This window comes from Phyllobates terribilis, unplaced genomic scaffold (genome assembly GCF_046119375.1).
Source record: "Phyllobates terribilis strain yellow unplaced genomic scaffold, ASM4611937v1 Scaffold_7__3_contigs__length_470593459, whole genome shotgun sequence".
In the NCBI taxonomy this organism is placed as follows: domain Eukaryota; kingdom Metazoa; phylum Chordata; class Amphibia; order Anura; family Dendrobatidae; genus Phyllobates; species Phyllobates terribilis.
In genome coordinates, this window is record NW_027362767.1 from 388,265,829 (window position 1) to 388,292,946 (window position 27,118).

Consider the following 27,118-nt stretch of genomic DNA (forward strand, 5'->3'; position numbering starts at 1 on the left):
AAATTATAGACTGTTCACGTCTTTGTCAGTGGGCAAATTAAAAAAACAGCAAGGGATCAAATACTGATTTCCTTCACTGTATACAGTATATACATAGATTTAGTTTATATACAGTATGCTTGCATACATGTATAGTTCATACATACAGTGCAGACCAAAAGTTTGGACACACTTCTCATTTAAAGATTTTTCTGTATTTTCATGACTATGAAAATTGTACATTCACACTGAAGGCATCAAAACTATGAATTAACACATGTGGAATTATATACTTAACAAAAAAGTGTGAAACAACTGAAAATATGTCTTATATTCTAGGTTCTTCAAAGTAGCCACCTTTTGCTTTGTCTGCTTTGCACACTCTTGGTCTGTACTGTATAATATATACAAACACATACTAGATACTGTATGTGTATATATAATATACACTGTATCTAGACCAACATGTGTGTATGTGTGTGTTTGTGCGTATAAGTATTATTATTATAGCTCCATTTATTCCATGGCGCTCTACATGTGATAGGGATATACATAGCAAAAACATTAACATAATCTTAACAAAACGAGTCAGCGATTGGTATAGTAGGAGAGAGGACCCTGCCCGCAAGGGCTCAGTCTACAAGGGATGGGTGAGGATACAGTAGGTGGGGGTAGAGGAGGTCATGCAGTAATGTGGTGGGGCGGTGGTTACTGCAGGTTGTAGGCTTGTCGGAAGAGGTAGGTCTTCAGGTTTCTTTTGAAGGCTTCCATGGTAGGTGAGAGTCTGATGTGTTGGGGTAGAGAGTTCCAGAGTAGGGGGGATGCGTGGGAGAAATCTTGTATGCGATTGTGGGAAGAGGGGAGTAGAGAAGGAGATCTTGGGAGGTTGCGTGCAGGTAAGTAACAGGAGACTAGATCACAGATGTATGGAGGAGACAGGTTGTGGATAGCTTTGTATGCCATGGTTAGGGTTTTGAACTGGAGTCTGAGTAATGGGGAGCCAGTGAAGGGATTGACAGAGGGGAGAGGCCGGGGAATAGAGGGGGGGACAGGTGGATTAGTCAAGCAGCAGAGTTTAGGATAGATTGGAGGGGCGCAAGAGTGTTAGAAGGGAAGCCACAGAGCAAGAGGTTGCAGTAGTGAAAGCGGGAGATGATGAGGGCATGCACTAGTGTTTTTGCAGAGTCTTTGCTGAGGAATGCACGGATCCGGGAGATATTTTTGAGTTGGAGTCGGCAGGAAGTGGAAAGGGCTTGGATATGTGGTTTGAAGGAGAGATCAAAGTCCAAGGTTACCCCAAGGCAGCGAGCTTGTGGGACTGGGGAGAGTGAACAGCCATTGACGTTGATGGATAGGTCAGATGGGGGATATGAATAAGAGGGTGGAAAGATGATGAACTCTGTTTTATCCTTTGTTGAGTTTTAGAAATCTGGCAGAGAAGAAGGATGAGATGACTGACAGATATTGTGGGATTTTGGTTAGTAGGGAGGAGATATCGGGTCCAGAGAGGTAGATCTGTGTGTCATCAGCATAGAGGTGATACTGAAAGCCGTGAGACTCTGAGCTGTCCCAGGCCAAAGGTGTAAATGGAGAAGAGCAGAGATCCTAGGACTGAACCTTGGGGGACACCGACAGATAGGGGGCGAGATGAGGAGGTGGTGCGTGAGTGGGAGACACTGAATGTCCTGTCTGTTAAGTATGAGGAGATCCAAGATAGGGCCAAGTCCGTGATGCCAAGAGATGAGAGAATCTGTAGTGAGAGGGAATGGTCGACTGTGTCGAAGGCAGATGACTGGTCCAGAAGGAGGAGGATGGAGTAGTGTTGCTTGGATTTGGCGGTTAGTAGGTCGTTGGTGACTTTGGTCAGGGCTGTTTTAGTCGAGTGATGCAGTCGGAAGCCAGATTGTAGGTGGTCGAAGAGGGAACAGGAGGAGAGGTGGGAGGACAGTTCTATGTGGACATGTTGTTCTAGTAGTTTTGAGGCAAAGAGGAGAAGTAATATGGGGCAGTAGCTAGTCAGAGGATGGGTCAAGGAAGGGCTTTTTGAGGATGGGTGTGATTGCGGCATGTTTGAAACATGAGGGGAAGACACCGGTTGTTAGTGACAGGTTGAAGATGTGAGTTAGGGTTGGGATGAAGACTGTGGTAAGGTTAGGGATGAGGTGGGATGGGATTGGGTCAAGTTCGCAGGTGATGAGGTGTGATTTGGAGAGTAAAGCGGAGACTTGACCTTCTGTAATGGTGGAGAAGTGGGGTTTGGAGGAGGAAGGTTGAGTAGATATGAGGAGGGGTTGTGCGGACTTTAGGCAAAAGCTTTGTCTGATGGTGTCAATCTTCTGCTTGAAGAATGAGGCAAAGTCTTCGGCTGAGATGAGAGAAGAGGGAGGAGGTGCTGGGGACGAAGGAGAGAATTGAAAGTGTTAAATAGCTGTTTATGGTTGTGAGACTGGGAGGATATGAGAGATGAGAAGTAGGTTTGTTTTGCTGTAGTGAGTGTGGACTTGAAAATAGTGAGGGATTGTTTGAATGCAATGAAGTGCTCAATGGAGTGAGACCTTTTCCATCTCCGCTCCGCAACCCTGGAGACCCGTCGCAGTTCTTTAGTAAGTTTGGTGTGCCAGGGTTGCCTGTTGATTGTGCGAGCTTTGGTATGTGTGAGAAGGGCGACCGAGTCGAGAGCTGCAGCTATTGTGTTGAGCCACGCCTGTAGTGTTCGAGTTCGGTTCGGTTCGTCGAACACCCGTATGTTCGCCGATCTGTTCGTTGAACACCGTTAAAACCAATGGCAGGCAAATAAAAACACATAGCAACACATAGAAAACACCTTCAATGGTGTCCAAAAGCTGACAAACTGCTCAGAAGACACAACTGACACATGGAAAAGTGTCAAGTACATATAGTCATGCGAAAAGAAAAGAGGTGGAGGAGTAAAAGGAGGGGGAGACACAGATATAGGCATGTCATGCCCTTCTAAAACTGAAAAAGTGCGAAGCAGACACGGCCAGTCCGTTCCTGCCCGTGCGACCTCCGTGTCGCTGGGTTTGTGCCAGAGCAGCGGTGGACCCTGACGGCCAGCCCCCCTCTCCCAATACTGGTGTCTGTTCGCTGGTGGGTCGAGCGAGCCCCCCTGTGGTGGAGGCAGGTCTAAGCTTTTTAATTTAAATTGTCTCTCTAATTTGAATGAATACACTTTAAATCCTTTTACAAGGATCTATTGCAGGGCAAGTCTCATGCCAGCAGCCGCGTAATTCCAGCTCCAGTAGCGTCCACTAAAGCTGCTGCAGTTAAAAAGCTTTTTATAAGGATCGAGCTCGGCGGTCCACCGCAAGGCGTCCTACCGCCAGTCCCAGCCCCTATGCCTTGGGGTGCCTCCTGATGCTCATCACTGAGTATCCCGGGGTCCCGAAGCATTTCCTTTGAAAAAATTAAGCGTCCAAACTACAGGTGGTGTAGCTTGCTTAACAGCTGGGGTAATCCGCTGACTAGCAGACACTGCTATTAGGCACAAAGTATTTCCTGGGCTAGATGCAGTTAAAAATTTGTAATTAGATACTCTCGTTGGATGCTGAGAAAGCATTCCATAGAGTCTCCTGGCACGCCATATATTATTCTCTTAAAAAGCTTGGGGTAGGGGTCTAGGGGACCCTTTTATAGCCAAAATCACAGCCCTGTATCGCAATACATCACCTAGGCTGAAGATAAATGGAACTGTAGCACCCCGAGGGCTCGGTTGCTACAGAGGTATTGCACCTCACCCAGAGGTGTGATATCTCACTCTCCGGTAAGGATGGAGTGTGGATCAGGACCCCGACACCTGCATGCATTACACCACATTGCCGTGGGGCAGGGCGACCAATATGCCCCTGAGATGGGCACGACAGTCCCTGTCCCTGGCTGGAGTGGGGGGAGGGAACACCGAGGAAGGGGAACCCTGTAGTGCAAGAGCAGGGAGGAAACAGTTCCTGGGTGCATTGAGAAGGGAGTATAAAAGGTGGGCACCATCTTGGTTCAGTGCAGAGAAGTCTGAGCAGAAGTGACAGGGAGCAGGGGCTCTGCATGAGCTCTGCTCCGGAGGCGGGCCTAGTAACAGAGGCCCAGGCCTGGAAGAGGGAGAAGGAGGGAAGAGGAGCGGAGGAACGAAGGGATCCCAGGGGTGCGGACGGGCGAGTCGCCACCGCACGCCCGAATCCACCTGCGTGGAGGGGTCAGGCCAAAGTGGGAGACCGGTCCCCGAAGCTAGTGGAGGCGGGAAACGACCCTCAGCTAGAAACCGGAGGCTGTGACATTTTATGTGGCGCAGCCCCTCGCTACACTCGCTAGGAAGGCACCACATAGGGTCAGGGAAACTGGCGCCAAGTTTACCAAGAGGAGGCCCGAGGCCGCCGGACAGAAGGGTTGGTAAGAAAGGCTAGACAAAGGACACACAAAGGGGGTCCTGTGAAGCGCTCCAAAGTTATCTGGGAGTTGTCTGAGCCCCTCACCTGGTGAGCACAGTACGACGTGGGCAGCCATTACCTGCAGAAGTGGTCTGGATAATAAGAACTGTGAGTAAAGGCCCTGGACTGGAATCACTGACACCGTGTCGTTACTGCTGCTGCCCTGCACCATCATCCCCATCCTCCGCATACAATGCTCTGAGGCTATACTCCTCCCGTGTGGAGTTATACTACGCTCTGCTGCACCCACAACACCAGCCTCAGCGGTCTGCCCTGCAGTGGCGGTTCACTCTGACCGCAATCCACGGGTGGCGTAGTCGGACATTTAAACATCAAAACCACATAAATAGTTCCGCCACTGGTTTGACCGCCCTGAGCCATGGAACCGGGTCGCCGCCACGGAGACTACAACCACCAGCATCCACCAAAAAAGGGTCCGGCTGCGGGTGTTCCAAGGCCCAGGGGGCGCGTCAGAACATTTTCATCACCTTTCACAATCACCAATGGGACAAGGCAGGGATATCCTCTGTCCCCTCTCTTATACATCCTAGTGACGGAGCACCTGCTCTCATCAATTCGCCATAACCCCAATATTAGGTGGATTGAGGTGGGAGGCACCGAGTACAAGTGCTCTGCATTTGCTGATGATGTCCTAGTATATATCACTCAATCACATATATCCATCCATGCTGTTATGGCTGAAATAGATCACTTTGTTACATGGTCAAATTTTAAAATCAATGCAGCGAAGTCTGAGGCCCTCGATGTCTCCCTCCCCAAATCCATACAGGATTCCATCCAGTCCAACTTACCCTGTGAGGGCCAGGCAAAGGGAATCAAATACTTAGGAATTCCTATTCATAGAGACCTCTCCCATCTATGTTATCTTAATTTTGGGCCCTTTATTGAACAACTCCATACAGACCACGGTTGGCAAGTTAGAACTGTAAGATTCACTATGTGAACCACTGGTGTTTTGTGGTAAAGCACATGTACACTGTGTTCCAAATTATTATGCAAAAAGTGTTTAGGAGTGATAAGGGAAGAATTTGTTTGTTTGTCATTTAAACTCATTGATGGTGATGTGTGTCAGGGCTCTTTATATCACTGTAAGCAATTGCAGACACCTGTGCTAATTAGTTTGACAGGTGTGTCCAATGAAAGGCAAGACTACTTAAGCAGGCTGTCCCACATTATTAAGCAGCCTACATTTTCTGCCAAAATGGGAAAGAAAAAGGATGTGTCGGCTGCTGAGAAGCAACAAATTGTGGAGTGTTTAGGTCAAGGCATGACTACAATCAACATTGCCAAGACACTTCATCCTGATCATCGCACAATCAAGGAGTATGTAGCTGATTCACAGTACACACGTGTGTGTGTGTGTGTGTGTGTGTGTGTGTGCTGATAAGGGAAAATTGAGGACTCTTTCCTACAGGCAATTATGTCAGGTTGAAAGAGCAGCGGCAAAAAAGCCTTGTCATAGCAGCAGACAAGTTTTTGAAGCTGCTTGTGCCTCCAACGTCCCCCGAACAACAAGATGCAGGGTCCTTCAGAGGTTTGCAGCTGGGCGTAAGCCATCCTGTCGACCTCCTCTATCCACTGCACACAAGCAGAAACTGCTCCAGTGGGCCAAATAATACATGAAGACTGACTTCAAAACTGTTTTGTTCACGGATGAGTGCCGTGCAACGCTCGATGGTCCACATGGATGGAGTGGAGGATGGCTGGTTGATGGACACCCCACGCAAACACTGCTACGGCGCCAACAAGGAGGAGGTGGAGTAATGTTTTGGGCTGGAATCATGGGGAGAGAGATTGTCGGCCCCTTTAGGATCCCTGAAGGGGTAAAGATGAACTCCATAATGTATGTGGAATTTCTCAAACAGCACTTCCTGCCATGGTTCAAGAAGAAGAACAGTGTATTCCACAGCAAGATCATTTTCATACTTGATAATGCACTGTCTCATGCTGCACATAACACATCTGAATCTCTGGCTGATATGGGCATAAAAGGGGACAAACTTATGGTGTGACCCCCCCCCCATACTCCCCTGACCTCAACCCCATTCAGAACCTCTGGAGCATCATCAAAAGGAGTGTCTATGATGGCGGGAGGTAGTTCACATCTAAGCAACAGCTCTGGGAGGGTATTCATGCAAAAAGAATTGAAGCAGAAACCCTCCAAAACCTGACAAATTCAATGGACGAGACAGTTCAGAAGCTCCTTTCGAACAAGGGGTCCTATGAGCAAATGTGACATCACCTAGAATAAAGTTTTGAGTTGAAAACTGTTTGATTTCAGTTTCTAATAACCTGCTAATGCTTATAATTTCAAAAATAACCATTTTTTTGTTCTTTATTAAAATGAAAAGGTTGATATAAGAGTGTGGCAACCCAGTAGTCATGATTACTTCGAATTCTGACAATCTGAGGGTCATTTGCAGGTAGTGCAGCAAGAAGGCACTCATGTGTCTTGCGCATCTAGGAGCCCCAAAATTATTTTCCGGGCTAGATGCAGCTAAAAATTATTATTTATTTAAAATCTGGTGGAGCTTCGTATAGATGGCCTAATAGAATCCGTACTGCACACTGATACAAAACCCAAATTATTTTCCAGCCAAGATGCAGATAAACGTGATTAGTAATTTTAAATCTGGTGAAGCTTCGTATAGATGGCCTAATAGAATCAGTGCTGCACACTGCTACAAAGCCCAAATTATTTTCCAGTCAAGATACAGATAAACATGATTAGTAATTTTAAATCTGGTGGAGCTTATTATAGATGGCCTAATAGATTCAGTGCTGCACACTGCTACAAAGCCCAAATTATTTTCCAGCCAAGACACAGATAAACATGATTAGTAATTTGAAAGCTTAAAACGGTTGGTAGGGTGATTTTAACCAATCATCAAGCTTTTACTCTCCCCAGGATGACACAGGGGTAGAAAAGTCGTTTCGGATCCATGATTTGTTCATCTTTATTAACGTGAGTCTGTCTACATTATCAGTGGAGAGCCGCGTGCGCTTATCTGTCCGCACACCACCAGCAGCGCTGAACACACAGAAAGCTGGCTGCAGGGCATGACAAGATCTCCAAGACGTAAGTGGCGAGCTCCGGCCATTTATCCAGATTGGAAGCCCAAAAAGAGCAAGGGTCTAGTGACACAGTCATGGCTTCAATGTTTACTTGGAGATACTCCTGTACCATCGTCTCTAGGCGTTCACTGTGTGTCAGACTTCTTGTCTCCTGTGGCCTTGCAAAGGATGGGCTAAAAAAGTGATGAAATGATTCCGCAAAATTGATGTTACCAGCAGATACTGTGGTTCTGTTACGGTTTGAGTGCTGAACACTTGACGGTCCCACCGTTGGCAAGTTGGAACTGTGAGATTCACTACGTGCACCACTGGTGTTTTGTGGAAAAGCACATGTAAGATTCTGCAACAGTCTCTGCTGATACTCCTGCATGCATGCATCCCTTTCTATGGCAGGAATAATTTCTGCAAATTTACTTTTGTACTGGGGATCTAACAGTGTGGCAACCCAGTAGTCAGGATTATTTCTAATTCTCACAATTCGAGGGTCATGTTGCAGGTAGTGCAGCAAGAAGGCACTCATGTGTCTTGCGCATCCAGGAGCACCAAGTCCCTGTTGTGTTGGTGGCGAGGTAACAATCATGCTTCCTTCCTCTGCCCTCTCCCCCCCAACCTCGCACAACAGAAATGTGATCAAGGTCTCCCTCATCTGATGAGTCTTCCATCAGTTCGTCCTCCACTTCTTCCTGGGCTCCTGCACCTTCCTCACTAGTTTGGCTGCTACCATGTGCCCTGGTAAAACCATCTCCCCCACCCTCACATGCCTGCCGCCTTGGTGCTGCCGACCGTCTGGACATTGCAGATGTTAGCCCTTCAGCATACAACTCCTCCTCCTCTACTTCCTCCACCTCCTCTTGTGCCACCACCTGACTCCAAATTCTGTTTAACATGTGCTCCAGCATGTAAATCACCGGAATAGTCATGCTGATAATGGCATCATCAGCACTAAACATCTTCGTCGCCATTTCAAAACTGTGCAGAAGGGTGCATAGGTCCCTGATCTGAGACCACTCCTCCAGCGTGATTTGCCCCACCTCTGGATCTCGTTGGCCCAGGCTATACGTCAGAACGTATTGCACCAGGGCTTGTCGGTGCTGCCACAGTCGCTGCAACATGTGCAGAGTTGAATTCCACCGGGTAGGTGCATCGCATTTTAGCCGGTGAAGTGGCAGGCCCAACGACTTCTGTAGAGATGTAAGTCGTGAGCTGCAGGATGCGAACGGCGGAAGTGAGTACACAGCGACCGTGCCCTCTGCAGAAGGCCATCTAGTCCGGGATAGTGAGCTAAAAATTGCTGGGCAACTAGGTTCAACACGTGAGCCATACAAGGCACGTGTGTGAAAGGCCGCACCCAGGATTGCAGCATTGTCGCACACGGCCTTCCCTGGTTTCAGGTCCAGTGGAGACAACCATTCATGAAATTGGTTCTCCAGAGCTGACCCCAACTCCTCAGCTGTGTGACTCACATTTCCCAGACATTTCAAAGTAAAAACTGCCTGACATTGAGCCCTGCTGCCAGCATAGTAAGGAGGTGTGCAGGATCCCTTCTGCGCAGTTAGAAAGCGTGTAGCATGACCAGACAGGCTTTGGGTGCAGGTGGAGGACCGAGAGGAGGTTGAGGAGGCAGAAGCAGTGGAGGAAATTTGAGATAAAGAGGATTGACGCACAACGCGTGGGGACAGCAAGACTTGGACAGCAGCCCCTTGTCCTGCTGTCACCATAGTTACCCAGTGCCCAGTCAGCGACATGTAATGCCCCTGTCCATGCCTACTCGTCCAAGTGTCAGTGGTGAAATGCACCCTGTCACACACAGTTTCTCAAAGAAGCGGTGATGTTGTGTGCGACATACTGGTGGAGCGCAGGCACACCTTTCTTTGAGAAGTAGTGCCGACTGGGCATCTGGTACTGGGGCACTGCGATGGACATAAGGTCTCGAAAATCCTCTGTGTCCACCAGGTGGAAAGGAAGCATTTCTGTAGCCAAGAGCTTGTAGATGGTGAAATTCAACCTCTTAGCTTTCTCATGGCTAGGAGGAAATGGTCTTTTACTTGTCCACATCTGAGGTACCGAGGGCTGGCTGTTGTGCTTACACGGGGTTGAGAAGGGTGTCCCCGGCAAACTGCCGGTCTGTGAGGAAGATGCAGGCGGACATGTTATGTTGCCTTGATCCAAAGGTGGTGCTATCGATGTCTGACAGCGCTCAACACCAGCTGGTGTTACCACCTCCAAAGAAAATGATGACCTGCCAATCACGCTGGCTGTTGCGGGTAAAGAGGTGGCAGGTCTGCATCGCAAAACAGGTGTGACTGCTGTCCCCCCAGTCACAGAGAATGAAGAGGCCACAGATGCACAAGATGTGGCAGACGGTGGTTGGCCCGGCCGGCTAGTCTGCATTGTAGCACAGTGAGCTTCCCACTGCAACTTATGCTTCATGTCCATGTGACGGTTCATGCATGAAGTACTCAAACTATGTATTTTTTGGCCTCTACTTAGCTTTTGCTGACAAATGTTACAGATAACACGAGTTGGGTCATCTTTATCGATCTGAAAAAATGCCCAGGCTATGCAAGGCTTAGCACCCATGCGACCTGAAGAGCCACCACGACTTGTGGTGAGAGGCAGAGTTGTGTTTGAGGATGCAGTTGTTGACGTGCTTCCAGTACTACGTCTCTGTCCAGGAAGGCGCAACCTGACCTCGTCGTCACTAGCCTCTTCCTCCACCTCCTCTGCTGACCTCATCTCTTGGCTGACTGTGGGTTGACAGTAAGTGGGATCTCCAACCTCATCATCATCACCCTGTGTGTTCTCACACCCGTCGTCCTCAGAACCAACCTGTTCCTGCCCTGACAAAAAACTAAAGTTGTCGCTCCAATCAGGTATTGGAGTCTCATCATCATCTTCCTCATTGTCTCCACCAACAGGAGTTACAGTTTGGGAATGAGCGTCTACATTATGGTCAGAACCTTCTGCGTCTGGTCCTGGATCCGACTCAAAGATTCTGGGCATCAGTGCAGATCATTTCCTCATCTGGATTCACAGAAGCTCTGGAGCCGACCTCTGATTCCCAGGCTATAGTATGAGTAAACAGCTCTGCAGACTCAACCATCTGTTCTACCCCATACTCAGATGGGCAGCTGGAGACTTGGGAGCTGTGAGGAAGCTAGTGCGATTGGGGTGACACCTCTGAGGACTGGAGTATTTGTGATGTTGAGGTGGAGGAGAGCCCACTTAAAGGAGCACTTGATATCCGTTGAAGCACCTGCTGTTTTTGTGCCTCATCTGGAATTTGTAGCGATTGGCGTGGCCGTAAGAAAGTGATCTTATCACATTGTCTGCTAAAAGAAGTAGACATTTTTGTTTGGCTGGAAGATGGTCTTTCTTCTGCAGATGTTACTGTTGCTTTAACACCTACCCCACGGACACAACCTTTTTTCCCCTTTCCGACATGCCTATTCCTTTTTCCACTCATTTTGGTGGTTAACTAATTCTCAACTCTGGAGTTGTTTGCACAAAAAAACAATGGATGGGAATCGAGCAGAGCTGAGTGGCCAAACTGTGGTATTAGGCCAAAAGTATTGGCTGGGTTAGATGCAGATAAAAATTATATTGAATTTGCAACCTGATGGAGGTCAGTATAGACGGACTAATAGAACAAGTCCCACACACTGCTAGAAGCCGAAATATTTTTTCAGAGCTAGATGCAGAAAAAAATTATATTGAATTTGCAACCTGGTGGAGGTTAGTATAGATGGACTAATAGAATGATGCTATGCCCCAAAGGTTTCACTTCACTAGGTGCAGTAAAAAAATGTGTATTCTATACACAGGTGGTGTAGCTTGTAACACAGATGGGCTACTCCACTGACTAACACACTCTGCAATAGGCCAAAAAGTATTTGCTTTGCTAGATTTAGCCAAATGCTGTGAAAAAAACTTGCACAGCACTGGCACAGACCTGCCTGGCAAAAAGTGATAGGAAATGATGTAACCTAGTCCTTAAAAGGACTGCAATCACAACTATTCCCTACTACCAAGCTATCTGTAGATTTGTGCGAAAATTGGCTTGAAATTAACACTGAAAGTATAGAACAGCAACAGCAACAGCGGTGTCGTCTAACAAGCAGCTGCAGCAGTGAGAAAATGGTGGCGACGGGGAAAATGGCTGGGTCTTATAGGGCAAGGACATGTGACATACACTGCCAATGACACATGCCCTTGCTTGTGTGAAAAAAAGCACTTCGCTTCGTGTGTGCGCTGCTGATAGGCTGACAGATTGCACCTCCCCACTGTAAATGTGGTAAAGAGAAAAAAAAATGGATATCTTCATTATTCCTGCTGAGATCCATCCCCTGCCCCTCCCCCCGCCCCGCTGTACACTCAAACTGCGTATTAACATTAATTTTCAGCATTACTGAGAAAAAATCCAGTTATGATTTTGGTGCACGAACAGTTATCGAACATAACCTCGAACAGCCGAATTTTTTTCAAATCGTTCGTGTTCGCCGAACGGCTCGAACACCGCCCAAAACAGCTCGAATTTGAGATTGGCGAACAGTTCGAGTCGAACACCGCTCATCTCTAGCAGCAACATCTGCATTGTGTAAGGAATTTATGTCTGTAAGAGGGAGGAGGGATTCAGAGAGTGAGTTTAGGTCAAGATGTTTGAGGTTTCTGCTAGTGTGTGTAAGTTTGTGGAGTGGGGATTGTGCACCTGGAGGGGAGCGGGTAGAGAATGTGAGGAGGTTATGGTCAGAGAGAGGGAGAGGTGAGTTAGAGAGGTTAGATAGGGAACCGAGGCTGGTGAAGATGAGGTCCAGTGTGTGGCTATCTTTATGAGTAGCTGCAGAACACCATTGAGCAAGGCCGAAGGAGGAAGAGAGGGATAGGAACTTGGAGACAGACGAGTGGGAAATGTCAATGAGGATGTTGAAGTTGCCCATTATGATAGTGGGGATGTCAGCGGAAAGGAAGTGAAGCAGCCAGGTGGTGAAGTGGTCTAAGAAAGTGGTGGCTAGCCCTGGGGGTCGGTAAATGATGGCCAGTTGGAGGTCAGAGGGGGAATAGATGCGCACACAGTGCACCTCAAAAGAGGGGAGTGTAACGGAGGGTGGCAGTGAGATTTGGGTGAAAGCGCAGGTATCGGACAGGAGAAAACCTACGCCTCCGCCATGTTTGCCGTTGGGGCGGGGTGTGTGGAAAAGGTGGAAGCCACCATACGAAAGTGCAGCTGGGGAGGCTATGTCAGAGGGGGTGAGCCAGGTTTCAGTGATGGCGAGGAAGGAAAGTTTGTTAGTAATGAAAAGGTTGTGGATGTAGGAAAGTTTGTTGCAGACGGAGCAAGCGTTCCATAGAGCTCCTGTTAGTGCAACTGAGGAAGTGGGGATTAGTTGGATGGGTATGAGGTTAGAAGGGTTGTGACAGTTTGTGGAAGGTCGTGGATAGGAGGTAGAAGTAACTGTGGGGATATGGCGAGGAGGACCAGGATTTGGAGAGATATCTCCAGCAGTGAGGAGGAGCAGAGAAAGTGTTAGCAGGTGGGAGCAAGAGAGAGCATGAGGTGGCTGTCTGTGTATGGAGATCCAGGATTGAATGTTGAGGAATAATTCTGAGGAGGAGGCGAGATGAATGGGGAGGATAGAGGGAGAGATGAAGAGTTCCTTACTAGGTGTAGGGATTTGAGGGGTTACTAGAAAGTGGAGGACTATAGCGGAAAAAGTGAGAGCTAACAGAAACATAGTTAAAAGAGAGAAAGTGGTCAAAGTGTTGGTTACCTGACTCCTGCCCTGACTAACTGCCTCTGAAATAACTGCCACTTATCTCCGAAGCCACTTTGCACAAGAAGACGCGTGCACAACCCAGTACACTTGCAATACACACATATACAGACACCCATGCACTGTATACCGCATATTTGCACACATAGATTATATATTAATATGACATACTTACCAGGACCTGCTGCTTCACTCGTGCAGATCCCAGGGCTGTTGTTTAGGGTTAGCCATGATGATGATGAGGAGGGGGAAAGACACAGCATCTTCCTGCCTTGGCGACCCACACACTGACCCTTCCCCTCACTCTTAACTTCTGACTCAACACTGCCGGGAAGAGGGAGAAAGACGGGCGTAGATTACAGAGGATGTATAACATTATTCCCTGTAATTAATGCTGCACATACCCTTTGTGCACTTCATAAAGGGGCTGCAGAAGCCTTTGTGGGTGAGGCTTCTAGACATTTGCCTAGTTTGCCGGCCCTGGAGGCGTGGTAGTTGTAACGAGCCTCAGGAGACGCCTCATTCCTACATCTTTTGTAACTGCAGTTGGAGACAGTTGAAATTTCTGCTGGCTTTTTAGGTCAGTCTTCAATGACAAATTTATGTACATGAATGGTGTGGAAACAATGGGGAGCCTCTATAAAAATTGTAAAACTGAATTTATATCCACAGAATGGATTTCTACACAATTGCTACAGTCCTTTTGGTGATTCTTATAACCAGTGTGATGGCTAATTATACTAAGATATTGTTGGAAAAGTCCAAGCTGCCTCCGGGACCAACTCCTCTACCCATCATCGGCACTCTTCACTTGATGAACTTCGGTGATATTGTGAAGTCACTCATGGATGTGAGTAGAGATGGAGAAAAACTCTCTGCACACTATAAGGCTTCTTATTAGAAATTGGTTGACCAAGGAATGAAGTCAATACTTTTGTAATTCTCAATGCTATAGTGAGGCTCTTGAATGGGACAAACGTTTTATTGATAAAATATATTTTTGAATGTTTAAGTGTACAATTACACAAAGTCAGACCTTGGTTTTAAATATTACAAGAGTACTACCTTCACTATGTTTAGCCAGACCAAGAGATCTGTAGAATATTCTTTGGTCATGAATGGAACATTATCAAAGTATCCAATCAGATTGTAACTTGTCACATTGAACACATTCTCTATTTTTTCCTAGTTGTCGAAAAAATATGGTGACATATTTACAGTATATGAGGGGACCCAACCAGTTATCGTGCTATGTAGTTTTAAAGCTGTCAAAGAAACTTTTATTGACAAAGCAGAAGAGTTCAGCGGTCGAGGCTATTATGCTTCATTCCACGACTTTACCAAAGGAGATGGTGAGTATTGAGTCAGGTGAAGTTTACTGTTTTTTGTATTATTGATTCTTTTCATCATATTTTATGGATCTCTTCCCAAAGTATTCCAATTGAGGATTCAGAAGAATTAAACAAATATAGTGAAGGAGCTTAGCCAATAGCTTGCATTTAAAGGGTTTTTTCACCTAAGGCTTAGTAAGAAAGCTCCACCAGGAAGCTGATCAGGGAATCATTGCTTGCAACCCCAGCCATCCGTTGGTTGTAATTACTGTGCTGAAATCAGAAAGTGAATGTTCAGTTTCCCTACAGCACCAGCACAGGAAATATGAAGTATTACATGGTTCTTTTTAAAATTAATAGGCTGTCCATACCATGCATAGATGCGATTGGTCCTCCAAAACAAGAGACACCCTGGATTAAAAAAAAAAAAGAGGTACTGATCTTGCTTAAATAAGAATCAACTAAGAGTATTTTAACATTGAAGGTTACAGGCAGATAATCTGGACTCCAGTGAAAATTATTAAGAAGATAAATAATTTAGTAATCATGGAAACGGTGAATTTGTGCTAAAAAAAAGTATGCTTTTTGTGTCCAGTCCTGTACAGGAACATACTGGGGAAATCCACACTAGTTTATAGCCATAAAACATTATTTTTTACCAAAAATTATGAAGATGATTCCTTTCTAATAAACTTTTTTTAGTTGAAGCCGAGTACTAAACATGAGTTATATATTTTGTATACTCACAGTACACATCTGTTACATCTCACATGTCGTCGGACTAAACAATTGATTTTTTGTGTTGCAAAATGTTAATCTTGATTAACCATTGATCCTTGTGGGTGGGTCCTTGAGTTTTATAAGAGAGCATTCTTATTGACTTGCATGTATCTTTAAATAGTAGGAACTTGTGGAATTTGCCTTGATATAGAATATTTTGTTCTGTTGTATGACACAGAGGTTGCGTTCAGTAATGGTGAGAAATGGAAGGAGATGAGACGCTTTGTGGTGCTGACCCTGGGTAGTTTTGGCGTTGGAAAGAAGAGTTTTGAGGAGAGGATACGAGAAGAGGCTATGAATCTAACTGAAGTTCTGAGAAAAGATAATGGTAAAGTTTAATAACTCTGGTAATATATAGCATCTATACCTTTTTTTTTCTCCATGGCTTTAGTGGAATCTGTCACACAAAATTTACACTTCATACTAATCACATAGACTTGCAGGACATAGAGCATCAATAAAAATCCTTCTTTTTGTTTTTAAATCTGTAAGTATTGGAAGTTGTGCCTGGTTGGCCATATAGCTGTTACATTGATGGAAGGTTTCGGAAACCAATCTATATAACTAATAGAATATCTTGCTTATATTGAACATAAGATACTCTACATTACTAAAAATTCGGTGTTTCCCAAGTTAAATATCCCATAACCCGAATATATTACATCATAGTACCCCAGTCTTTGAAGCATTCACTGTACTGCTTATTAAAGAAGCACTCCTCCCATCAAAGTTTTTATCCTCCTGATATATTTCAATAATCATATTGTATGGCACTGTGTACTTACAATTGCTCATTTTAACTTTCTACCCAGTTAATCCTTCTCTTTTCCATTAGGTCTATGACGTCATGTGAATAAAAAACTTGCTGAATCCTTCTAAGCTCTATATAGAAAAATGAAGTCTCTTTTTCCCTGCATTACACATCATTGGAACTACAATTATATATCCATTCAAAGTCCCTGGTAGAGGGGAGGAGGGAGCAGCTGGGTCAGGAGTTGAAGAGGGGAATGACTCATGGAAGGAAAAGAGACTTCCTGTTTCTACATAGAGCAGAGAAAATAGAAAAGAGAAGAATTAACTGGGTTGAAAGGCAAAATTAGCAATTTAGGTGCTCAATTTAAAAACCATGACAAGATTCTTCTGTGCACCTCGAACTGGCGATTTACTCATTTGTTTGTTATTTTAGGATCCCCAATAAATCTCAATTACCCACTGCTACGTTCTGTGTCCAATGTGATCTGCTCTGTGGTGTTCGGCAGCCGGTTTGAATACAAGGATGAAAATTTCCAAAATCTTGTGAAATGTATTCAAGAGATCTTCCATATTTCGAGCACACGCTGGGGAGTAGTAAGTATTAACTCAGATTTCAAAGGAAATTTCATCTACTTCACAATTATGATTTAGCTCTAATACACCAAAGCATAGCCTCTGTGCACCATTGTATGGATTCTGTTAAATTCCCTAAAACTAGTTTAATTCAGCTCTCAATGCCGGCGAACACGAACGATTTGAAAAAAATCCGGCTGTTCAAGGTTATGTTCGATAACTGTTCGTGCTCCAAAATCATAACTGGATTTTTTCACAGTAATGCTGATAATCAATATTAATGCGCAGTTTGAGTGTACAGCTGGGGGAGGGGCAGGGGATGGATCTCTGCATAAATAATGAAGATCTCCATTTTTTTTTTTCTTTCCCGCATTTACAGTGGGGAGGTGCAATCTGTCAGCCTATCAGCAGCGCACACACGGAGCGAAGAGCTTTTTTTCACACAAGCAAGGGCATGTGTCATTGGCAGTGTATGTCACATGTCCTTGCCCTATAAGACCCAGCCATTTTCCCCATCGCCACCATTTTCTCACTGCTGCAGCTGCGTGTTAGACGGCATCGCTGTTGCTGTGTGCGCTATACTTTCAGTGTTAATTTCATGCCAATTTTCTCAGAAAAATACAGAGAGCTTGGGAGTAGGGACTAGTTGTAATCGCAGTCCTTCTGAGGACTAGGTTACAGCATTTCCTAGGACGTTTTGCCAGGCAGGTCTGTGCCAGTGCTGTGCAAGTGTTTTTCACAGCATTTGGCTAAATCTAGCTAAGCAAATCCTTTTTGGCCTCTTGCAGTGTGTGTTAGTCAGTGGAGTAGCGTATCTGTGTTGCAAGCTACACCACCTGTGTATAGAATACAATTTTTTTTTTTACTGCACCTAGCCAAGTAAAACCTTTTGGGAATAGCATCATTCTATTAGGCCATCTATACTAAGCTCCACCAGCTTGCAAATTACAAATAATTTTTAGCTGCATCTAGAAAGGAAAATAATTTTGGGCTTGTAGCAGTGTGTGGGACTCATTCTATTAGTCCATCTATAATAAGCTCCACCACCTGTGTATGTAATAAAATTGTTTTACTGCATCTAACCCAGCCAATCCTTTTGGGCTAATACCACAGTTTGGCCACTCAGCTCTGCTCTGTTCCCATCCATCGTTTTTTGTGCAAACAACTCCAGAGTTGTCAATTAGTTAACCACCAAAATGAGTGGAAAAAGGCCTGCTGCTGGTGGAAAGGGGAATAGGCGTGTTGGGAAGGGAAAAGAAGGTTGTGTCCGTGGGGTAGGTGTTAAAGCAACAGTAACATCTGCAGAAGAAAGACCATCTTCCAGCCAAACTAAGATGTTTACTTCTTTTAGCAGACAATGTGATAAGATCCCTTTCTTACGGCCACGCCAATAGCTACAAATTCCAGATGAGGCACAAAAATAGCAGGTGCTTCAACGGATATCAAGTGCTCCTTCAAGTGGGCTCTCCTCCACCTCAACTTCAACATCACAAATACTCCAGTCCTCAGAGGTGTCACCCCAATCGCACTTGCTTCCTCACAGCTCCCAAGTCTCCAGCTGCCCATCGGAGTATGGGGTAGAACAGATGGTTGAGTCTGCAGAGCTGTTTACTCATACTACAGCCTGGGAATCAGAGGTCGGCTCCAGAGCTTCTGTGAATCCAGACGAGGAAATGATCTGCACTGATGCCCAGAATCTTTGAGTCAGATCCAGGACCAGACGCAGAAGGTTCTGACCATAATGTAGACCCTCATTCCCAAACTGTGTCTCCACCAACAGGAGTTAATGAGGAAGATGATGATGAGACTCAAATACCTGATTGGCGCGACAAATTTATTTTTTTGTCAGGGCAGGAAGAGGTTGGTTCTGAGGACGACGGGTGTGCGAACACACAGGGTGATGATGATGAGGTTGGAGATCCCACTTACTGTCAACCCACAGTCAGCCAAGAGATGAGGTCAGCAGAGGAGGTGGAGGAGGATGCTAGTGACGACTAGGTCAGGTTGCGCCTTCCTAGACAGAGACATAGTACTGGAAGCACGTCAACAACTGCATCCTCAAACACAACTCTGCCTCTGACCACAAGTCTTGGTGGCTCTTCAGGTCACATGGGTGCTAAGCTTTGCATAGCCTGGGCATTTTTTCAGATCGATAAAGATGACCCAACTCGTGTTATCTGTAACATTTGTCAGCAAAAGCTAAGTAGAGGCCAAAAAATCCATAGTTTGAGTACTTCATGCATGAACCGTCACATGGATATGAAGCATAAGTTGCAGTGGGAAGCTCACAGTGCTACAATGCGGGCTGGGCCAACCACAGACTGCCCCATCTTGTGCATCCGCGGCCTCTTCATCCTCTGTCACTGGGGGGACAGCAGTCACACCTGCTTTGGGACACAGACCTGCCACCTCTTTACCCGCAACAGCCAGCGTGATTGGCAGGTCATCATTTTCTTTGGAGGTGGAAACACCAGCTGGTGTTGAGCGCTCTCCGACATCGAGAGCACCACCTTTCGATCAAGGCAACCTAACATGTCCGCCTGCATCTTCCTCACAGACCGGCAGCTTGCCGGGGACATCCTTCGCAACACCGTCTAAGCACAACAGCCAGCCCTCGGTCCCTCAGATGTGGACAAGTAAAAGACCATTTCCTCCTAGCCATGAGAAAGCTAAGAGGTTGAATTTCACCATCTGCAAGCTCTTGGCTACAGAAATGCTGCCTTTCCGCCTGGTGGACACAGAGGATTTTCGAGACCTTATGTCCGTCGCAGTGCCCAAGTACCAGATGCCCAGTTGGCACTACTTCTCAAAGAAAGGTGTGCCTGCGCTCCACCAGCATGTCACACACAACATCACCGCTTCTTTGAGAAACTCTGTGTGTGACAGGGTGCATTTCACCACAGACACTTGGACGAGTAGGCATGGACAGGGGCGTTACATGTCGCTGACTGGGCACTGGGTAACTATGGTGACAGCAGGACAAGGGGCTGCTGTTCAAGTCTTGCCGTCCCCATGATTTGTGTGTCAATCCTCTTTATCTCGAAGTTCCTCCACTGCTTCTGCCTGCTCAACCTCCTCTCGGTCCTCCACCTGCACCCAAAACCTGTCTGGTCATGCCACACGCTTTCTAACTGCGCAGAAGGGATCCTGCACACCTCCTTACTATGCTGGCAGCAGGGCTCCACGTCATCAGGCGGTTTTTACTTTAAAATGTCTGGGAAATGTGAGTCACACAGCTGAGGAGTTGTGGTCAGCTCTGGAGAACCAGTTTCATGAATGGTTGTCTCCACTGGACCTGAAACCAGGGAAGGCCGTGTGCGACAATGCTGCAAACCTCGGTGCGGCCTTTCGCCGGGGCAATGTCACACACGTGCCTTGTATGGCTCACGTGTTGAACCTGGTTGTCCAGCAATTTTTAGGCCACTATCCCGGACTAGATGGCCTTCTGCAGAGGGCACCGTCGCTGTTTGCTCACTTCCGCCATTCGCATCCCGCAGCTCAGCGACTTACATCTCTACAGAAGTCGTTGGGTCTGCCACTTCACCGGCTAAAATGCGATGTGCCTACCCGGTGGAATTCAACTCTGCACATCTTGCAGCGACTGTGGCAGCACCGACAAGCCCTGGTGCAATACGTTCTGACGTATAGCCTGGGCCAATGGGATCCAGAGGTGGGGCAAATCACGCTGGAGGAGTGGTCTCAGATCAGGGACCTATGCACCCTTCTGCACAGTTTTGAAATGGCGACGAAGATGTTTAGTGCTGACTATGCCATTATCAGCATGACTATTCCGGTGATTTACATGCTGGAGCACATGTTAAACAGAATTCGGAGTCAGGTGGTGGCACAAGAGGAGGTGGAGGAAGTAGAGGAGGAGGAGTTGTATGCAGAAAGGCTAACATCTGCAAGGTCCAGACGGTCGGCAGCACTAAGGCAGCAGGCATGTGAGGGTGGGGGAGATGGATTTACCAGGGCGCATGGTAGCAGCCAAACTAGTGAGGAAGGTGCAGGAGCCCAGGAAGAAGTGGAGGATGAACTGATGGAAGACTCATCAGATGAGGGAGACCTTGATCACATTTCTGTTGTGCGAGGTTGGGGGGAGAGGGCAGAGGAAGGAAGCATGATTGTTACCTCGCCACCAACACAACAGGGACTTGGTGCTCCTGGATGCGCAAGACACATGAGTGCCTTCTTGCTGCACTACCTGCAACATGACCCTCGAATTGTCAGAATTTGAAATAATCCTGACTACTGGGTTGCCACACTCTTAGATCCCCTGTACAAAAGTAAATTTGCCGAAATAATTCCTGCCATCGAAAGGGATGCACGCATGCAGGAGTATCAGCAGAGACTGTTGCAGAATCTTACATGTGCTTCTCCACAAAACACCAGTAGTGCACGTAGTGAATCTCACAGTTCTAACTTGCAAACTGTGGGACTGTCGAGTCTTCATCACTCAAACCGTAACAGTAACACAGTATCTGCTGGTAACAGCAATTTTGCGTTATAATTTCACAGTTTTTTAGCCCAACCTTTGCAAGGCCACAGGAGACAAGAAGTATGACACATAGTCCTGTACCATCGTCTCTAGGCGTTGACTATCTCCAAGTGAACATCGAAGCCATGACTGTGTCACTGGACCCTTGCTCTTTTTGGGCTTCCAATCTGGATAAATGGCCGGAGCTCGCCACTTACGCCTTGGAGATCTTGTCATGCCCCGCAGCCAGCGTTCTGTCTGAATGTGTGTTCAGCACTGCTGGTGGTGTGCTGACAGATAAGCGCACGCGGCTGTCCACTGAGATGTAGACAGACTCGCGTTCATAAAGATGAACAAATCATGGATCCGCAAGGACTTTTCTACCCCTGTGTCATCCTGGGGAGAGTAAAAGCTTGAGGATTTCGTAAAATCACCTCACCAACCGTTTTAAGCTTTCAAATTACTAATAATTTTTAGCTGCATCTTGTCTGGAAAATAATTTTGGGCATAGTAGCAGTGTGGTATTCATTCTAACCAACCATTTTAAGCAACTCTGGGGCAATTGATGCCACTTAAGTGGTGTCTGTGCCACAAATTTTTGGAAAAAATGGAGACTCTTTTTGGAGTCCCCTTGCTTTGTTTTACATGACGTAACCCAGCTGCAAAGCAAGCTGAACCGCCTGTGTATCTAATAATGATTTTTAAACGCATCTTGCCTAGGCAGACTGTGGGGACCCCTAACCAAACCCAGACGCTCAGCCCCCTAACGCCCCCCTTTCATTGACAATACAATCATGTAACTCTTACAACTGGATGGGTGAGGATCGGTCACAGCTTTATTAACTCTTTATATTCATTCCATTAGAAATGCATTTTATTTCTAAAATAATTCAGCTTGTTACAGCATGCCCTGTGTCTCCAGTCTCCGCAACGGCAAGTTGGCCAACAAGTGTAACTCTCCAACATGTCCTTTTCTATTTCCAGGCCATGAAGGATCCTGCTTACTCGTATGCAGGACTCCGACCCCCATCCATCACTCTTAACGCTTGTTCCACTCCGTCCTGGAGTCATGACAGGAATATGTCCAGTCCAATATCCATTAAGTGAACACCGTCGGGCCATTTGAGGCCTGCTTTATCTCCTTCCAGTTGTCGGTGTCTTATCACTACACAGCCTCTGTCTCTTATAAATTTTGCCATCCGACTATTTGTTACCTGCCTTGTCCGTTCGATGGCTGTGATGTCTCACGCACCTTGCCATACCGCTATCGGCACAATCTCTGACCATACTATAGTTAGTTTTGTGAAAAATTCTCTGAAGCGCTCAGTGTCTAGTTTCATTATTGCCATTAGTTATGCGCTCTTGTGATGACCTAGGTCGTTTCCCCCGGCCTGTATAACTAAGATGACCGGACCTCTTGCCTCTCTCCCTACCTTGATTACCTCCATTAGTACCTGTGGCCATTGCAGGCCTCTAATACCTCTCCAGTTGAAATATGTGTTATGAAACTCTAATTTCCTCCCGCCTGGGCGGACTTTCGCCCTTCTTTCTGCACAATATATATAAGAGTTCTTAATCATTGCATAGCAAAAAAACAGCAAGGAAGTGGTATTTATATGTCATGTCCTGCTATGCACCTGTTCAAGGCTGAGTTAATCAGAAATTTAAACACACATACCATGTTAAAATCGTATAGCATAGAAACAATGCATGTAAATGTAAATAATCAAAAAGGAAAAGAAGAAAAAAGGAATATATATATATATATATATATATATATATATATATATATATATATATATATATATATATATATATATATATATATATATATATATATATATATATATATATAATAATCTATGAATGATCACTCTTAATGATACATCAAATCATGTCTGTTTAAACCCGCTGGTACACATGTATTTAAAGTATAAATCCACCAACTTTCTCTATTAAGGAGCTTTCTCCTATAATCATACACCAGATCTCCACCAATCGCCACGGCCCACGGAGGGGCCACCACAGTGAGTGAATCCTTCCTTATTTAGTATAGAGTCTACCAATACTTTGGGCGTATTAGCCCAGCTGCGAAGCAAGCTGCACCGCCCGTGTATCTAATGAGAATTTTTAACTGCATCTAGCCTAGCCAATCATTTGATAGTATTGCTAGTAGCAGAGTCGCATGGGCTCTAAACCTTGCATAGCCTGTGCATTTTTTCAGATCGCTAAGGATGACCCAACTCATGTTATCTGTAACATTTGTCACCAAAAGCTAAGTAGAGGCCAAAAAATACATAGTTTGAGTACTTCATGCACGAACCATCACATGGATATGAAGCATAAGTTGCAGTGCGAAGCTCACTGTGCTACAATGCGGCCTAGCGGGCCGGGCCAACCACCTGTGTCCTCCTGGGGAGACTAAAAGCTACTGCGTTGTCTTTTCCAAAAATTTGAGGGAATTACCACGGGAATGGTTTGGAAGAGGTATAAGAGTTTAGGTAGGACGTTCATTTTTAGTATACTTATTCTGCCGAACCAGGAAAAATCCTTCACCGTCCAAGAAGTAAGATCTTTATGGAGTTGTTCAATAAAGGGCCCAAAATTAAGATAAAATAGATGGGAGAGGTCTCTATGAATAGGAATTCCTAAGTATTTGATACCCTGTGAGGGCCAGGCAAAGGGAAAGTTGGACTGGATGGAATCCTGTATGGATTTGGGGAGGGAGACATCGAGGGCTTCAGACTTCGCTGCTTTGATTTTAAAATTTGACCATGTAACAAAGTGATCTATTTCAGCCATAACAGCAGGGATGGATATATGGGATTGAGTGATATATACTAGGACATCATCAGCAAATGCAGAGCACTTGTACTCGGTGCCTCCCACCTCAATCCACCTAATATTGGGGTTATCGCGAAATTGATGAGAGCAGGTGCTCCATCACTAGGATGTATAAGAGAGGGGACAGAGGACATCCCTGCCTTGTCCCATTGGTGATTATGAAAGGTGATGAAAAGGTGATGAAAATGTTCCATTTATCTTCAGCCTAGCTGACTGATTGCAATACAGGGCTATAAAAGGGTCCCCTAGACCCCTACCCCAAGCTTTTTAAGAGAATAATATATGGCGTGCCAGGAGACTTTATGGAATGCTTTCTCAGCATCCAACGAGAGTATCGAATTACAAATTTTTAACTGCATCTAGCCCAGGAAATACTTTGGACCTAGTAGCAGTGTCTGCTAGTCAGCGGATTATCCCACCTGTTAAGCAAGCTACACCGCCTGTAGTTTGGACACTTAATTTTTTCAAAGGAAATGCTTCGGGCCCCCGGGACACTCAGTGAAGAGCATCGGGGAGGCACCCCAAGGCACAGGGGCTAGGACTGGTGGTAGGACGCCTTGCGGTGGACCACCAAGCTCGATCCTTATAAAAGCTTTTTAACTGCAGCAGCTTTAGTGGACGCTACTGGATCTGAAATTCCCGTGGCTGCTGGCATAAGACTTGCCCTCCAATAGATCCTTGTAAAAGGATTTGAAGTGTACTCATTCAAATTACAGAGACAATTTAAATTAAAAAGCTTAGACCTGCCTCCACCGCAGGGGGGGCTCACTCGACCCACCAGCGAACAGACACCAGTATTGGGAGAGGGGGGCTGGCCGTCAGGGTCCACCGCAGCTCTGGCACAAACCCAGCGACACGGAAGTCGCACAGGCAGGAACGGACTGTTCGTGTCAGCTTCGCACTTTTTTGGTTTTAGAAGGGCATGACATGCCTATATCTGTGTCTCCCCCTCCTTTTACTCCTCCACCTCTTTTCTTTTTGCATGACTATATGTACTTGTCACTTTTCCATGTGTTAGTTGTGTCTTCTGAGCAGTTTGTCAGGTTTTGGACACCTTTGAAGGTGTTTTCTATGTGTTTTTGTTTGCCTGCCATTGGTTTTAACGGAGTTCGAAGGTGTTCAGCGAACATACGGGTGTTTGACGAACCGAACCGAACTTGAACACTACGGTGGTGTCTCAACACTAACAGAGACAACACAGTCTCCTTTCTTTTTTATGAATAAGACTTATAAATCTAATATAAAACATAGTTATTAAATATAGATATAAATTGTTTAAATGATAAAGCAAGATATAAAATTAACTAATAATATAAAATATTAGCCATAGCAACCTGTTTTCCACTTTTTAATGCATCAAGAATTGCTCTTGTAAAAATAGTTTTCCTCCCTCTGCAATTAAATTATTTAGGTAATTCCCCTTCAAACAAACAGATCCGCTCGATCTTTTAGCTGTACAAGTAGAGATGAGCGAACCTTTCAAGGTTCGATTCTGTTCCGTTGGCTGAATTTTTCAATGTTTGCCAAACATATCCGAATCCCATTGCATTTAATGGGAGGCAAAACCAAACGCATCCACAACACCTTCAAAGGAGCCCAAAAGCTGCCAAAACAGGGGTAGACACCAGGAATAGTGGCATCAATTGACCCACAGTACAAATAGTATAATTATTATTATAGCGCCATTTATTCCAAGGCGTTTTACATGTGAAAAGGGGAATAAATAGCAAACAACAAGTACAATAATCTTGAACAAAAGAGTCCCCGACTTGTACAGGAGGAAAGAGGACCATGCCTGTGAGGACTCACAATCTACAAATGATGGGGGAGGATACAGTAGGTGAGTGTAGAGCGGTACGGAGGTGTGAGGGTTACTGCAGGTTGTACACTTGTCAGAAGAAGTAGGTCTTCAGGTATGTTTTAAAGGTTTCCATGGTGGGCGAGAGTCTGATATGTTGGGGTAGAGAGTTCCAGAGTAGAGGGGATGCACGGGAGAAATCTTGTATGGAATTGTGCCAAAAGGAGATAACCGGGGAGTAGAGAAAGAGGTCTTGTGAGGATAGGAGGTTGCGTTCAGGTAAGTACTGGAAGACAAGGTCACCGATGTATGAAGGAGATATGTTTTGGATGGCTTTGAATGCCAAAGTTAGAGATTTCAACTGGAGTCTCTGGGCAACGGGGAGCCAGTGCAGGTATTGACAGAGGGGAGAGGCCAGGGAATAGTGGGGGGGATAGGTGGATTAGTTGGCCAGCAGAGTTTAGGATAGATTGGAGGTGTGCGAGAGTGTTGGAAGGGAGGGCACAGAGCAGGAGGTTGTTCGTGGAGAGAGATGATGAGGGCGTGCACTAGTGTTTTTTCTGATTCATAGTTGAAGAATGTGTGGATTGTGGAGTGAGCAGGAAGTGGAAAGGGCTTGGATCTCAGGTCTGAAGGAGGGATCAAGCTTGTGGGACCGGGGAGAGTGGGCAACCATTGACTTTGATGGATAGGTCAGTTGGGGAGGGGGGGAGGTTGAAAGATGATGAATTCAGTTTTATCCATGTTAACTTTTAGAAAGATAAAATAGCAGACAGATATTGTGGGATTCTGGTTAGTAAGGAGGTGATATCAGGTCCAGAGGGTAGATCTGTGTGTCATCAACACAGAGGTGATACTGATGAGACTCCGATACCTGAAGCAGACTGTACTGTGCTGTCAGGGCAGGAAGAGGAAGGAGGGTGACTTTCTGGGTGAGGAATGGGACAACAGAGAGGATGATAATGAGGTGGTAGATCCCATTTGGTGTGAACCCAGAGGCTCACGGTTAAGTAGCTCATCTGAGGAGGTGGAGGAGGAAGACGAGGAGGTTACATAGCTTCCCACACAGACACAGAGTTATGCAACCACAACAAGAACTGCATCGTTAGCCACAACTGTGGCTGTGGCAAGCAGCGGTCACGTGTCTGCAGCTCGCAGGGGTGGCAAGAGTAGCGTAGCCTGGGCCTTTTTTGACACCGCAAAGGATGAGCTAATGCACGTTATCCTCCAACTTTGCAAATAAAAAACTCAATAGAGGGGGAAAAAGTATAATAATTTGA

The 27,118-nt window shown here is 45.9% G+C and overlaps 1 protein-coding gene across 2 annotated transcripts in view; it reads left to right on the plus strand.

The window, feature by feature from the left end:
- LOC141154944 (cytochrome P450 2F2-like) overlaps nucleotides 1-27,118 on the plus strand; it is a 157,597-nt gene that overhangs the window by 89,722 nt on the left and 40,757 nt on the right. For both annotated transcript variants that reach the window (XM_073641515.1, XM_073641516.1), the window contains 4 exons: nucleotides 13,955-14,132; nucleotides 14,472-14,634; nucleotides 15,572-15,721; nucleotides 16,580-16,740. In XM_073641515.1, the coding sequence (XP_073497616.1) occupies nucleotides 13,955-14,132; nucleotides 14,472-14,634; nucleotides 15,572-15,721; nucleotides 16,580-16,740 (652 nt within the window). The remainder of the gene's footprint in view (nucleotides 1-13,954; nucleotides 14,133-14,471; nucleotides 14,635-15,571; nucleotides 15,722-16,579; nucleotides 16,741-27,118) is intronic.